Below are 14,755 nucleotides of genomic sequence, written 5' to 3'. Positions count from 1 at the left end.
CAAATTTAAAGCTGAACAAATTTAGACATGGCTAGAATTAGAAAAGCTAACCATTGAGTTATATTGTTGCATTTTATTTCTGCTATGGAATTTATCAAGAATTGCCTACATTTTTCTCTTTTTGTTGTGGTAGTTTTTACAGAAGTAGTTGCGTAAAAAATAACTTACCGTTCAAGGTGAATTCATTTATCACATTTTTAAAATAGCGTATATATTTGTTTTGACGTTATACTATGTTTAGAATAGTTGGAAAAAATTAAGCGCTTGATAATATTTGATACAAACTCATCTTTGGAAACCCCAGTTTGGGAAGGGCTTTAATTATAATTTTTTTAAAACTTTTTATCCATTTTTTTTAAAATTGCAAACGAGTACACTTTATGTCATTCTCGTTGTATGAGATAGTTTTTTTGTTCAAATACAGGTTTTAAAAACAAATGCACTTTGCACAAAAAAGGTCTTATAAATGGAGTTTTACCATTTAATTAATGATAATAATCTATAAACGGAATTTTGCATGCAAGAACTTTGTGTGCAACATAAAAGATACTTTTATTACACAAGTTAAATTTGCATATAAATTACATGAAAATTAATATTTTTTTATTTAGCCGAGTATAAAAAAGAATTTAATTTAAAAGAAAGGAGCTATTTAAAATTTGAACAAAAATGCGTGTAATCAAAGCAATGGGTGAAGCACTTTTTTATTTTATTTTTATTTCCAATGCAGCAGGCGATACGGACATTATCCTAACGCCGTACAGAGATCAAAATAAAACAAAAATACAAATACAGAAGGAGATGAAATATACAAAATACAAAAACAAAAGCAAAACATCAAACTCAGAAATTAATTCAAGAACTTAAATTGAACAAAAGTTCTCTGGCCTCCCAGTATCGGGAGTAGATGCAGTTCTTTGTCAGAACTGAACAGTTTAGAAGATGTCCAGCATTCATCGTCGCACCACTGCGGCAGAGGGGGCAGGCAGGATTATCCACTATTTTAAGACGGAAAAGATGGTCGTATAAGCAGTCGTGCTTGGTAGCAAGACGAAAGGCAGCTACAGCACTGCTTCTTGGGCAATCGGGGAGATTAAAGTTGTCATTTCCCCAAGATTTTTCTTTTGTTCGTTCCTTTAGCAATGATATATGTGTTGTTCAAAAACAGAGAGATCTCGGCTGCAGAGTTGTTACTCATTTAGCATCACCCAGGAGGCACGTGTAGCTTTAGGGATGCTACGGACGCGAGTAACTTTGCCTCCCTGTAGCGAGTAACTTTTTTTCTTCTACGAATAATAGTTAAAATATGATTTTCTTTTCACTTTAAAAAAGTTAACTTTTATGGAAAATAAAGTAATTTATTAACTTTATTTAAATACTACTTTAATTAAACTAATTTAATTGAAAACTATTTTATTTAATTAAAAACTGCTTAAAATTTAACTAATTTTTAATCGCTAAAATGCGTTCTAAAGTGCATTTTATATTCATCAACAAATATTGATCCAAAGAAAAAGGAAACTAATTGATATTTAATCGGGCTATTTGAAAGTTTTATTTAGGAAAAGGCTTTAAGCTTTAAGAAAATTAATGATATCCATGACTCGTCCAAATGTTCACGAATATCCAGTTTTTCTGACAAGAATAATCATTTTTTTTAAAGTTTAAGAGTTCTGAAATTTTTAGCTTTGCAAAACTAATGACAAGTTTATGATTTTTAATGAATTAAAGGAAAGCATCAAATCGGTACCATCACATTTTGATAAATGAGAAATATAATAGAAATGCCTTAATGTAAAGAATAGGATTTTGTAATTTAAAATATTATGTAAATGATGTATTAAGTAAGTTTTACTTTCTTATACATTTATTAAACGATTTTACTGAGTTGTAATACGCTCACACAAATTTATATTTTGAAATTTAATTTTACCCTAAAAAAGATAGATACATTAAATTTTCTTTACTTTTAAAAGTAAAGTAATATGTCGTAAAATTATAGAAATCTATTTAAAAAAATTTTTTTTCATACGTAAAAAAATTTTGTGTTTCAAAATGATTAAGAACTAAACGTTTGACGGAAATAACGCGATTTTTCTGAAGGGAGGGGGCAACTCAACTAAAAAATTTTAACTAAAGTAATCCCTTTTGAATAGCGCATTTTTTTTAAAATTTAAAAATATTTATTTTTAAAGGAACAATGTAACTCTCTATTGCGAACTTTTTAAAATGTTCTTACTACAGATAATTTTGACATAAAACCTTTTGGTTACAGGATGTTTGTCAAACACTTTGGTGTCGCCAAGACAATAAATGTGTAACTCGCTTGGAGCCTGCTGCAGAAGGGACTCTCTGTGATAGAAACATGGTAAGACACGAAACATCTATTTTTCCATATCAAATAATAGAGTTAATGTATTATACATGTATATATATATAAGCAAAAATTATTTTGTGTTCCATTATCTCTTAATAAAATGTCACTTTCAAATGCAGTATTTATTATCATACTTACTAATGAAATAACCTAATGTATAATTTCAAATAAATTACATGGAGGAAAGGTGCCTTATATGTGACGGTTGCGACGCACTATTGTTGACGAAAGATATGGTAGAGGTGAAATGATCAACCAAAAACAGTATAAAACACATGGTAAAGATTATATGAAGATTATTTTTTAATAGGTATAAATGTCAGATAAAAAAAAATAAAGATGTTCTACCTGTAATATTGCAATTATTTTTGTGGCCCCTGTTAAGTCAAAATGACATAACTACTATAAATTTGAAAAATACATTAAAACCATTTAATAGGAACAATAAAATTGCTTTAATTTTATCTTAATTATGAAAAATTTTTTTTTTCTTCTTCTTTTTTCTTTTAAGCAGAATTAATAATGAATAAGAAAGTTAATAGGAATAAGTTAAAAAAGAATTTCTTTATCGGCTTCGCTCTCAGTTTTTAAATGGAGCAAAATATTATTTAACTTTATTAAGCATCCAAAGATGGCGCCATGATCTATCAAAATTATAATTTTTCCACTTTCGATAAAGAAAAGTTTTTTCAGTTATTATAGCATGAAAGTATTTCTGTATAGTGTTTAGAAAAGTGATTTCAGAAAGTTGTTTAAAGTTGTAAGAAAAGTATTCATGAAAACATTTTCTCAATAGACATTCTCTCAATATGAATACTATATATTCAAATAATGAAAGATTCCAACTGTTTTGATAAAAATATCAATATTTTCAACTAATTTTTAAATCAAAATTTACGAATAATAAATGGATAATTATTCGTAATTATTAACCCTATAAGCAACAATTATCTATATCAATTATATGTAACAAAACTCATCCATAATTAAAATTAAATATAAAGTATTTGTAGTTTTTTCTATGCACACTTCTGCATGTGAAATACGTTAAATAAGTAAAGAAAAAAAAATTGCTATGTAAGCTCTTGTGGAAAAACTAAAACACATTATAATTCAACTGCCTCTGGTTCAATCAGACGAATAATAAACAAGATTCTTAAATATTTAGTTACGATATAGTTACTTTATTTGTTGTTACTTTTTTATAGTAACTTTAGTGAAATATAGTAAAATTTATTATGCCTATACGATTGAATTATTGAAAGGAGCTATGAAATATGCTGGAAAACTAACGTAGAAGGCAACGTTGTGAGAAGAGTTTTTTTCATAGTATTATCCGCATTATAAAAACATTACTTTGCAAATTATAATAAAAAATAAAAGTAAATGTAGAAGAAAATAAAGTTAGGAATCAAATCTTGTTCAAGAAAAAGAATTACAACTATTGCTATTAAGTTGTAATTTTTAATTTCAAAACAAACTATATAATGCAATTTCGTTTCTTAAATGATTTACCCGTGATTTAATGTTCAATTTAAAAAAAAAATTATATATGTGAAAGAAAGATTCATATAAACCGTGCTATTCATTATTAATATTATTGCATTTTATTGCATTTCATTAAAGTGGTGCCAAATGGGACGATGTACAGAAATTGGGGAACGTCCAGAAGCGATGGACGGAGAATGGGGACAATGGTCATCTTGGTCCCCTTGTTCCAGAACTTGTGGTGCAGGTGTGAGTTTGTCACAAAGACATTGTGATAATCCCATGTAAGAGGGCATATTTTTATAAGTTACATATATTAAATATATTCTAATGTGCGTGTAAAATATATGTTCTCAGTAAACAAATAAGCGAAAAGTGAATAAATAAATACGTAATATTATAATAGTGAAAACGTAAGTCAAAAATGTGACTACATGCAATGTAAAATTTTTTTAATTTACTTCAATACCAAAAATGGCAGCAACTATATACTAACATTTTTACAGTGTAGTAAAGTGTTAATTTAAACAGTCTTTCGGTTCCAGTTAATCAAGCGTATGATCAAGTTAAGTTAAATGTTATGATACAACTTGGCAGAGTATTAAGGTTACAGTAAATTGGAACGATTTCATGGTTCAACACTATGTTGAAATCCACCTCCCTATTAAATAAGAAAAAAAATAAATAAATAAAAAATGAAAATAGCAGATTAATTTTAAAATACAGATATAAAATTTTCCTATAAATTACGATAAAATTTAGGCATTTATTTAATAAAATATTAAGAGCATTTGTACAAAACTACTTGGTAGCTGTTATTCATGCTATTTTGAACATGATTTAAGTTTCTTAAACAAAAGCACTATTTATGTGAACTTAACGCAGAAATAATTGTAATATTTTCATGTTAAAGAAATAAGTTAAAATAAAACAGTTACAGTTTGAATTTAAAATCGAAAGACACACATTAGAAAATTCGTGATTTAAAAGTTTTTTTGGCATTTAAACACACATAAAAAGTTTAAATTTTGGAAAAGATGAAATTTTTGTTATTTTTCACCATATAGTTACATCAGTTTTCTGTAAATTTCCAAAGCCGCATCAATTTTCTCGAAATTTCCAAAGCGATATCAAAATCGATTAAATTGATTTTCAGTAATCCGAACGCCTAACTCGAGCACAAGTAAGGAACGCCCACAAAGGATTCTCTTGCCTCCCTTTGCAATTTATTTTCGTTCTAACGTGTTAATATAAAATAATTATATTAAGGTTGTTATATATTTGCCAAAAAAAGTTATTCTTATAAGTAATTATCACATTTTTGTTTCAATATTCACTTTAACTTAATATATTTACTCTTAACTTTTTTTTTCTCCCTTAACTTTTATTCGAATGAAATAGTTAAAAATTAGAAATATTTTAAATATAGTAAAGTTTTTTTTTTTTTTTTTTAATCATCCATCAGGCCAGCTGGAGGAGGAAGGTATTGCATTGGAGAAAGAAAGAGATACAAAATTTGCAATACAAAAGTAAGTATTTTCCACCACATTATTAAAAAAAAATCTTGGTTTTAATAAAAATTCTGATTAAAATAATATTTATGTTCGCAGTCTTCAGTAAGTTTGGTTTTTCAACGTTTATCTTTCCATAAAACTTGATGAAACATTTTTAAAATTCTAATTTTGAGCCGAGATATTTTAAGAAAAAATTCAATTAAAATCAAAACAGTTGATAATTTAAAAATCAAATTTTTTATTTTTAACTGTGAAACATTTAAAATCTAGCCAAGTAAGTATGGAAGTTTCTTCTTATATTTGTACTGAACTATATAATCCAAAATAAATAGTTTGAAAATTTTTTTGTAAATTAAAGAAATTTCAATGATGAATAACCTTTTCTTTTATATCTAAATAGGTGCAAATTAAAAATTTTTTTTTTTTGAAGGTGAGCTGTGTTTGAAGATTTTACTTTTAACGCAGAAACAGACACTGATGTTTCATGCTGTATTTCATAACCATGAATTATTAAAATGCTTATACGAATATTTTCCACATATTCTGACCTAAATTAATACAAAATAAGGAAAAAAGTATGAAAAATATGCTTAACGGAAATTCTGCTTCAAAGGGTTAAGGAAGTTACATCTTAAATATTTTAGTTGGATTTTAACGAATTTTCAAAGTCAATCTCATTTAAGGAAATAATATTTTTTTTCCAGTTATTAAACTTTTTCACCCCGAAAATTGAACAGTTTTAAAATAAATGTTTACCTCTTCATTTTTCTTTTTAATAAAATAATTATAGGCAATTACGGCAGAATTCAGCAAGATGTATGTTTTTTTGAATGTAAGACTGGTTTCTCCCGTTTTAATTTAGCATCGTTTATAGTGCAACTGTTTGTAAAAAAGTTGTATTTAATATGAAGAGATTTTAATGATGCCGCTGTTTTGTTTCCGTATAGATTTGTCCCGAAAATGCTCCAAGTTTTAGATCAATGCAGTGCAGTGCTTATGATGACGTTCCTTATAAGGAAGAATTACACACATGGTTACCTGTTGCAACTCCAAGTATGGGTTTATTGTTATAAATAGAATGCTAAACACAAAGTATTCTGTAGTATTCACAAAATATTTACCATTGCAAAAGTAAAATTCATTTAATAAATAGTGAGCTAAAACTTCCATCATTCACTGTTCTATCCAGTAAAAGTTTATGTGCCAGTGTAAAATTAAAAATTACGAGTTATTCCATTACATTTTTTGATTATAATTTTATTGTATCTTTATAGTTCGTAAAAATACCATAAAAATTATGTTTTATAATGAACTTTTTGAAAAAAATTAATTGTAGTTTTATTCAAGTGAGATTTTTATTCCTAAGTATGACTAGTTTCCAATATAAAAAAAAATTTCTATGTTTATACTTACAGTTAAACTAAACAACGTTTTACGAGGAACCTTATAAATTTGAAACCCTGCAAATTCCGTGTTCTTGGTAGCTAATACGATGCTGAAAACGTTATACTTTTTTCTTAAAATTTCATATTTTCAGGATAGTGTTTTACGAGTAAAAAAATTGTTAGATCTCTGATTGTTTGATTGTTTTTTTACTGATTGTTTTTACAGTAATCTGAGTTTTGTATAACTGAAGACCAAATAGTTAATACTGTAGTTGATTGTTATAAGAAGTTTACATCTGAGAGAAGAAGATTTCAAATCCTGAAATTTCAATTAGAAATATTTTTATTTAAATTTTAAAACAATGCTCCTTTTTTCTTTTTTTAAATAGCCTTTTTGCATTTTGAACAATTTGCAACTGGCATAATTCATGTATTTAATTGTTTTATTACTCAAATCATAAAATATAAAAAGTTAACTGCCTTGAGTAATTCTTTGAATGTTTTTGTTGTATGAAAATATTGTTATTATTTAATTTGCTGAATCAAGGAACGGGAGCAGGACGAAAAATGTCATAAAAATAATAATACTAAATAGTCAAATATTTTGCTAAATTTTGATTAAGAGTTAAAAAAAAAATACACAGATTTTATGTAAGTCAAACTACTAAATCTAAAACAGGAAACTTTATAGAATTATTCCACAGCACATATTTAATTTTAAAATTTAATAATTAAAAATTTATTTGGCATTTAAATGCATTTGATATTAAGAAAATTCTGTTGTGTGCGTTTGAACTGTTTAAGTTAAGTTTTTATTTATTATTTCATTTTAGTTTTAAAGTTCCATGAAAACACAAACTGCAAGTTATAAATAAATAGCATTAAATTACTATTAAATAACTTGTACTCCAGAATTGAAATAAAACCGATTTTAAGCATCCTGAAATATTTGTCATAGAAATTAATTTATTTTTCTTAGAGTTAGCATTCAAATTTTGATGTGTAAAGTGAGCGTCAAAAATAATTTGAGGGGACGTAACCTTAAATATACTAATTAATTAGTACAGATGATATTTTAAGTTACGAAATCGGTCACAAAAATGTACTTTCTCTGAATAAACATACCTTTATTTCGTCAGATTTGTAACTTTTACGCACAGTGGAAATATGGTCTGATATCTAGAATATGATCAATCTGGAAATATGCTCTGAATATTTTCGTCAGGAGAGCAGTATAAAATTTTTAATTTTCTTTTTGCATATTTAGCTACATCTCGAGAATTTTTAGTTTGAATTGAAAAACTTTAATACACAATTGTAAAATTCGCTTATCTAAAAATAATTCCTTGCAACAATTAATTAATTTTCTTACATAATTTTATTAAATAACAGTTGACAAAGTTGTTAATTGAAAGGTATACATTTTTTCATCATTTTAAAGAATGTCATTTTGAATGGCATAACACTAAATTTTAGCAAAATCGGTCTATTAGTTGCCGAGAAATAAATTTTTAAAGTCGTAGATTTAAAATTCTGTTTATCAAGATCTATTTCACATTGATTTAACCCAAATTGTTAACTATGCCATTTAAAATTACACTCTTTAAATTATTGTATAAAGTTTTATACTTAACAGTTCAAAATGTTTTTGATTATTATTAAATAAAAAAAAAATAATTATCAGAAATTATTTTCCGCTTGTAATTATCATTCAATAATCGAATTTTATAACTGTATGCAAAAAGTTTTCAATTTGCTTAAAAAGTTCTCGAGATATGACGACATGCGCGAAAGTAAAATTAACATTAAAGGATCCAAACTTTAGATTGCTCTCCCAAAGAAACTATTGGAAATATATTTTCCAGATTGCAGCTACCTCCTATTTAATTTTGGATTAATAATCCGAATCCGTCGAAAAGAAGGTATGTTTTTTTTTTTTTATCAGAGAAACACCATTTTGTGTCTAGTTCTGTAACATAAAATATCACTCGCAGTAATTAATTCGTGTATTTAAAGTCACCCCATCAAACCATTAAAATTGATTCTTAATACATGAAAATCCCATCACATTAGATGAATATTCGTGTATCTTTTAACTGTGAAACTGTAAAAAAATTCATAGGCCACACAAAGTAATCTATTTATAAAGTAGGGTGATTCGTTATATTTTTTCTTTTGCTAATTTTTTTATTCTTTTTTAACTTTCACTTAATAAATTTTGAAATCTTTTATTTAATGCGTTTTACTTTTTTTTTTTACAAAAAGATCGATTATTTTTATGGTGATATCTTTTTTAATCTAGGTTTGATTTTTTTTTTCGTATAAGTCTACGTGTCAATATTTTGGCAAATATAATTTAAAATTTCAGTAACAACGAAGTGCATTCAAAATGCGATAAAATATTTTAATTAAGACTTTATATTAAAAAATACCTAATTTTTTTCATTGAATTTGAAAGTAATTCGTAATGGAGTTTCTGATTAAGAGTGTATAAGTGGACCTCGATTTCCAAGAATAATGAACTTTTTTGTCTTTTCTTTAAGTCGAATTATATGCATGTTTGTAGGCGTAACTGTATCATTTTATACTTAGTGACGCCATGTCAGCTTCACTGCAAACCTGATGGTAAGTTTTTCTCCGTCATGCTCTCTGACACTGTTGCGGATGGCACGGAATGTAATCCTGGAACGAGGGATGTTTGCATAAATGGAAAATGCAGAGTAAGTTTTAATTACTATAATTCGATGCATTAATTATCAGGACAAAAAATTTCAGAATCTTTCCAAAGATTAAAAATCTTCCTTTTCATTTAAGTAGTGATTTGGATACCCAAAACAAGGAATGTGTATATACAATTTTTCGTACAGATATTGTTTAAGTAATGACATAATAGATGCCAAAATATATGCTTTATGAAAAAGTCATATTTGACGTATTAAAAAATGCAATCAATACCTAAACATCAATACTATAAGTTGGACTTTTAATCATTAAGTTACATACATTGTAAAAATTCCCTCGTCAAATTCCGATAAAGAATAAGCACTTTGAATGCAACATTCGTAAAATCCATTTTACCGTTAAATCCCTTTTTTTTTGCATAAATCCTTTTTTTACCGTGAAATATATTTTTTATCTTAATTTTTACAGTAATATTTTTTAATTATAGTAATTCAGTGCTTTTACAGTACATATTAATGTAAAAATTACAGTATGCCAGATTCTGTTAAATTTTATGGTGAAAAGTACTAGCACCCTTAGTACCGGTATTTCTTACCGTCATTTGACCCATAATTTTTTACATTTTACAAATATTATTTATCATTAATGTTAATAAGGAATCAGTATTTGCAACAAGTTATTAATAATTTAAAGTACAGTATAAAATGATTTGGAAGGATAAATTCGTCATAAATATATAATATATTTATACATAACATAATAATGCAATAAATATTTTTAATGGATTGCAAACATCAAAAACCTCTCTGTGTTTCTCCAAAGGTTTTGTAAGAATTTGGATTTGGCACTGATTGTAGGAAATGTATTAACTTTATAAAGTCATTTATTATTATCACAAAATGAAAAATTTAATAATTGTCTATCATATTGAAGATAATTATTACGCTCTTTTCATATCCACTATATATTATTTCAGCATGTTGCTTGTGATTGGGCAATTGATTCTGAGGCTCAAGAAGATCGTTGCGGTGTGTGCCACGGAGATGGAACACAATGTTTGACTATACGAGGCAATTTTACTTTAAAACTGGGCATAGGTATGTCATTATTATTCATTTAATTAAATTAATTTACTTAAAAGTTATCAATTTAAAGATTTATTTTGCTTTTCGCAACTTATTACAGGATATGCTTGTAAGTAATTTGCATAGAAATAGTATAATGTCACGCTATCATGAATATAGTTAAGAAAGCCCTGATAAAAATATATAAGACAGAAGGAGCAGTGCACAAAATAAAAGATCTAATCCTTTTGATCTAATAATTGGATTTTCACCCTCTAAGATGCAATCTTAATTATTTGAGGGTTTCACTTTAAATGCGCTAAAATGGTTGTTTAGGCGATATTTTAAGCTACGTAATCAGACTCAAAAGCGCACTTTCTCTGAATAATGTACATTTTTCTTTATGTTTTGATAGTAAGACTTAATTATAATATGATTTCTTTAATTTTAATCATATAATCTTACGGTCTTCATCGTAACGCCTCAGTTTCTTGGGATTATTTAATATGGTCCCAATAGTTTGTGTTACTTAATGTTAATTTCACATTTTACGTATTCTTCCTACGTCTCTAAGACAATATAAAATAATCAATTTTTCGCAAACAAAATAAAAAGAATTTTTGGTTAATAATTTTTGATTTTGTATTTGAAAACGTTTAAATCCCTTGTATTGAAATTTGAGATATGCACTGTTGGAAATTTAGGAGATATTTTATAAAATTGTAAAAATTCATTGCAAGTATAGTAGGCTGCTAAGTTTAAACACATTATTGGGCAATTAATGTGCGTTAAATTTAATTACTCTTTGATTAAAATCCAGTTGGAAGAGAAATATTTATCACTAATTAAAATACATAGGTTATTTTGATAAGGTTTATTTTTTATCTTAAAAAAAAAGGAAAAAAGTTATAGTTTTTGTTTTTTGAATTTTTTTCCAGCTTTTTCTTGTTAAAAAAATTATAAAATACTAGTGGGCTGCTCCCCCTGCTCGCTAACGCTTGCCAACCCCCGAAAATTGCAACGCAATCTTATATGGTTTGCTTCGCAAACCAAGCTCGCTTCGCTCGCTACTAACTTAGATACATTGCAAATGCACAAAATTCTAAGATTTCAAAACAATCATTCAAATCCATATAAAAACTTTTTTTTATAGAAAAATTATATCTTTTCAATAAATATTAAGTCATTAAAATAAATTTGAATTCAAATAAATGACATGTAATTCGTTAAACTTATTAGAAATGTGCTAAATATAAAATCTTAAGATAAGATTTCTAAACCGCTTTCGACAAAATACTAAAATAGAGAGCTATCGACAAAGACTACTCACTTCTGACTAGCTTAATAGTAGTAAGAGATTGCCGCAGCTGATACGGTGAATTTCGGAAGAAATCACATTTGGTGAGAATGCTCTCTCTGGTTATTTCAGTTTCCGTTTTTAAAAGCGCTATATGTTGAGCCACCTCAGCTAGATTTGGCATGTGACATTTTTAGCGGCAATCATTGGTCGATTTTCTAGCGTTGCTATTCGGGGAGTTGTAATGAGGCTTTTTTGTCGCCGTGTAAGAGAAGTATATATATAGATTGTCTTTAAGTAATTTGAAAACTGTATTTTAAAGTTTTTTTTCTTTACTATAGCTATTTAATACCTGCCAATTCAAAAATATTTATATGAACCTAATATTTTGCAGGCTACGTTGAAATAGTTAAGATTCCTAAAGGGGCTCGAAATGTTCGAATCGATGAAAAAGGTGAAGCCATCAATTACTTAGCAGTGCGAGGAGAAGGTGGTGAATTTTTCCTAAATGGTCGCTGGTTCATTCAATGGAGTGGTGAATACAGGGCAGATGGTACTACACTTTACTACCAAAGAGATGGAGAAAAAGAATCACTTCACATTCCAGGACCCGCAAAAGAACCGTTACACATTCTAGTAAGAGATGCACATTTTCACAAAAAAATAAATATATTATACAGAGGAATAACATGTATCATTCGGGTTCATTTCTATTGATCGTATTTTATAAATATTTTCTAAATTTTCGACAAAATTTGTGTGAAAAAGTACACATATTAGGGATTTCAAATTAATTCTTAAATGATGAAAAATCAAAGAAAAAAAAGCTATCGTAATCTGCGGAATCCCAAGGGTGGAAGGTGGGACAAAAGCATAAAAACCAGTTTAATCACCTGATAAAAAGTGGAGGTGTTACTTATGATCGTTTTTTAAATCTTCTATGTTTTTTGAGACAGTACTATAGGTTCTAATGATTTCAGTCCCGCCTTTATCTATATTGATTTTTTCGACAATGATAGCATTTTTTCAGAATGAATTTTCGACTTTTGCTCTATACTATTTTGGCTTGGATTTGAAATATATTTATTAAACGAGTTTATTACGAATCCCCTAGTATAACAAATAACATGAATTGTTTTAAAAACTTTTATGAAAAGCTTTGCAAAATAAAAGGAACTTTAGATGTATAGTAGCATCAGAATTCCGTTTTTGATTTTTTTAAATGTTATTTAGCACATCTTTACTAAGTTTTTCACCGAAATTGATCGAATCGTAAAGTATTTCATTTTTATATATTTTCAGCTGTTGTATCAAACTGAAAATCCAGGCATTACTTATGAATACACTATTCCAAACAAAAATGCTACAAGAAAGCCAGAATTTCACTGGTCATACGCTGATTGGACCGTTTGTTCTGTATCGTGTGGTGGAGGTAAGCTTTATTTGGTACAAAAATACGATCTCTGCTTCAGAAAGCTTAACATTTATTATCGTAACAGTGTGCTGAATAAATTGTATTTTAAAGAATGGATGCATTACTACAGTATACAGTAGCAGTAGTCAATTACAGTTGCAGTGGTGAATTACAGTTACAGTAGTAAACTACAGTATACAGTAATAAAGTTGCATGTATTTTTCTAAACCAATTATTTCTGTAACTGATTGTTTTTTTTTTTTTCAAAATGTGTGGTAATATAATCCTGAAATTCAGAATTTTCGGTAAACCATTACCATATGAACAGAAAAAGTACCAAATGAATGGCTAAAATACGGTTTGTTTGTTTATTCAATTATTTTTTAACTAAAATTATGTTGTTTTTTTAATTTCTTTTTATTAGAAATGTTCTTACAATAGAGTATGTTAATTTTACAGGATTGTTTTTCTTCTTGTAGTTATTCGTAACGGGCAAGTAGTATAGAAAAAGCATAGCATATCAGAAAGTTATTATAAAACATAGAGAATAGTTTACAATCCATTTAACCGGCTAATATGCTTCAGACCCTTTGTCCTCAGAAAAAAGAATGTTACAATACATTTTTTTTAAACTTTTGGTGTATCTAACAGGTTTGATAATTATATATAGAAACGTTTTAGTTTAAAAAGTTACATTTATGAATATTTCACAGTGTTCTCAGTTGAAAATAATTATTACTTATTATAACCGTCAAAACTTTGTTTTATTGAAGTAAGAATTTCAGACAATATATTTAAATTTTTTTCAAAAAATTTGAAATATGCAATTGATATATAAATTTAATATAAATTTTCTTTAAAAAAATTAAATAATATTAAAATTTATTTAAGCATTAGCTCTATCTAAACGAACTTTTCTTCGTTATTTAATAATATTTTGTTGTCTCACATAATATATTTGTCATTCACTTAAACTTTAAGTTAACACTAATTAACTTTTATTTTTTTACATTTAATATGATAAAATATTGTATTTGAATATGTAATGAATATTTTCTCTAGGAGTGCAGGTCTCGAAGCCCAAATGTATCGAAAAAGAAGCTGGATTGGTAGAGGATAAATATTGTGATTCTGACTCAAAACCAGTTGAGAGAACTCGAGACTGTAATAAGCATCAATGCCCCGCAAAGTAAGCTCGTTAGCTAAAGATTTTATTAAATCGGACTCAATATATGAGGCACAATAGAAAAGAAAATATCTGTGTAGCCTCTCTTTTTAAAGTGTCAAAGAAATGGTTGTGAAAGGTATAAATCATAGTAATACTATCAAGCTAAGAATAAAAGCTCTGAGCTTCAAATACGAAAAGTAGTTTTTTTTTAAAAGAAAATTCACGTTAAGTGTTAGCATTGAGCGAAACTAGTAACCTAGAACAGCACAGAAATAACACCTTATTAAGACTTTTTTTTCTTTTTAAACTAAAAATTCGTGTCGATTAAAAACTGTCATTGTAGTCACATAATTACCTAAAACTTTT

The 14,755-nt window shown here is 27.1% G+C and overlaps 1 protein-coding gene across 1 annotated transcript in view; it reads left to right on the top strand.

Annotated features, from left to right (window-relative positions):
* Nucleotides 1-14,755, top strand: part of LOC107453721 (A disintegrin and metalloproteinase with thrombospondin motifs 6) — a 113,659-nt gene that overhangs the window by 79,341 nt on the left and 19,563 nt on the right. The window contains exons 10-18 of the mRNA XM_087161456.1: nucleotides 2,276-2,368; nucleotides 4,004-4,149; nucleotides 5,331-5,394; nucleotides 6,327-6,432; nucleotides 9,357-9,484; nucleotides 10,423-10,543; nucleotides 12,202-12,443; nucleotides 13,110-13,239; nucleotides 14,284-14,410. Of these exons, the coding sequence (XP_087017582.1) occupies nucleotides 2,276-2,368; nucleotides 4,004-4,149; nucleotides 5,331-5,394; nucleotides 6,327-6,432; nucleotides 9,357-9,484; nucleotides 10,423-10,543; nucleotides 12,202-12,443; nucleotides 13,110-13,239; nucleotides 14,284-14,410 (1,157 nt within the window). The remainder of the gene's footprint in view (nucleotides 1-2,275; nucleotides 2,369-4,003; nucleotides 4,150-5,330; nucleotides 5,395-6,326; nucleotides 6,433-9,356; nucleotides 9,485-10,422; nucleotides 10,544-12,201; nucleotides 12,444-13,109; nucleotides 13,240-14,283; nucleotides 14,411-14,755) is intronic.

This window comes from Parasteatoda tepidariorum, chromosome 4 (assembly GCF_982258835.1).
Source record: "Parasteatoda tepidariorum strain Cologne lab strain chromosome 4, Ptep-v5.0, whole genome shotgun sequence".
In the NCBI taxonomy this organism is placed as follows: Eukaryota; Metazoa; Arthropoda; class Arachnida; order Araneae; family Theridiidae; genus Parasteatoda; species Parasteatoda tepidariorum.
The sequence above is the reverse complement of the archived record's forward strand: the minus strand, read 5'-3'. Positions and strand labels throughout refer to the sequence as shown.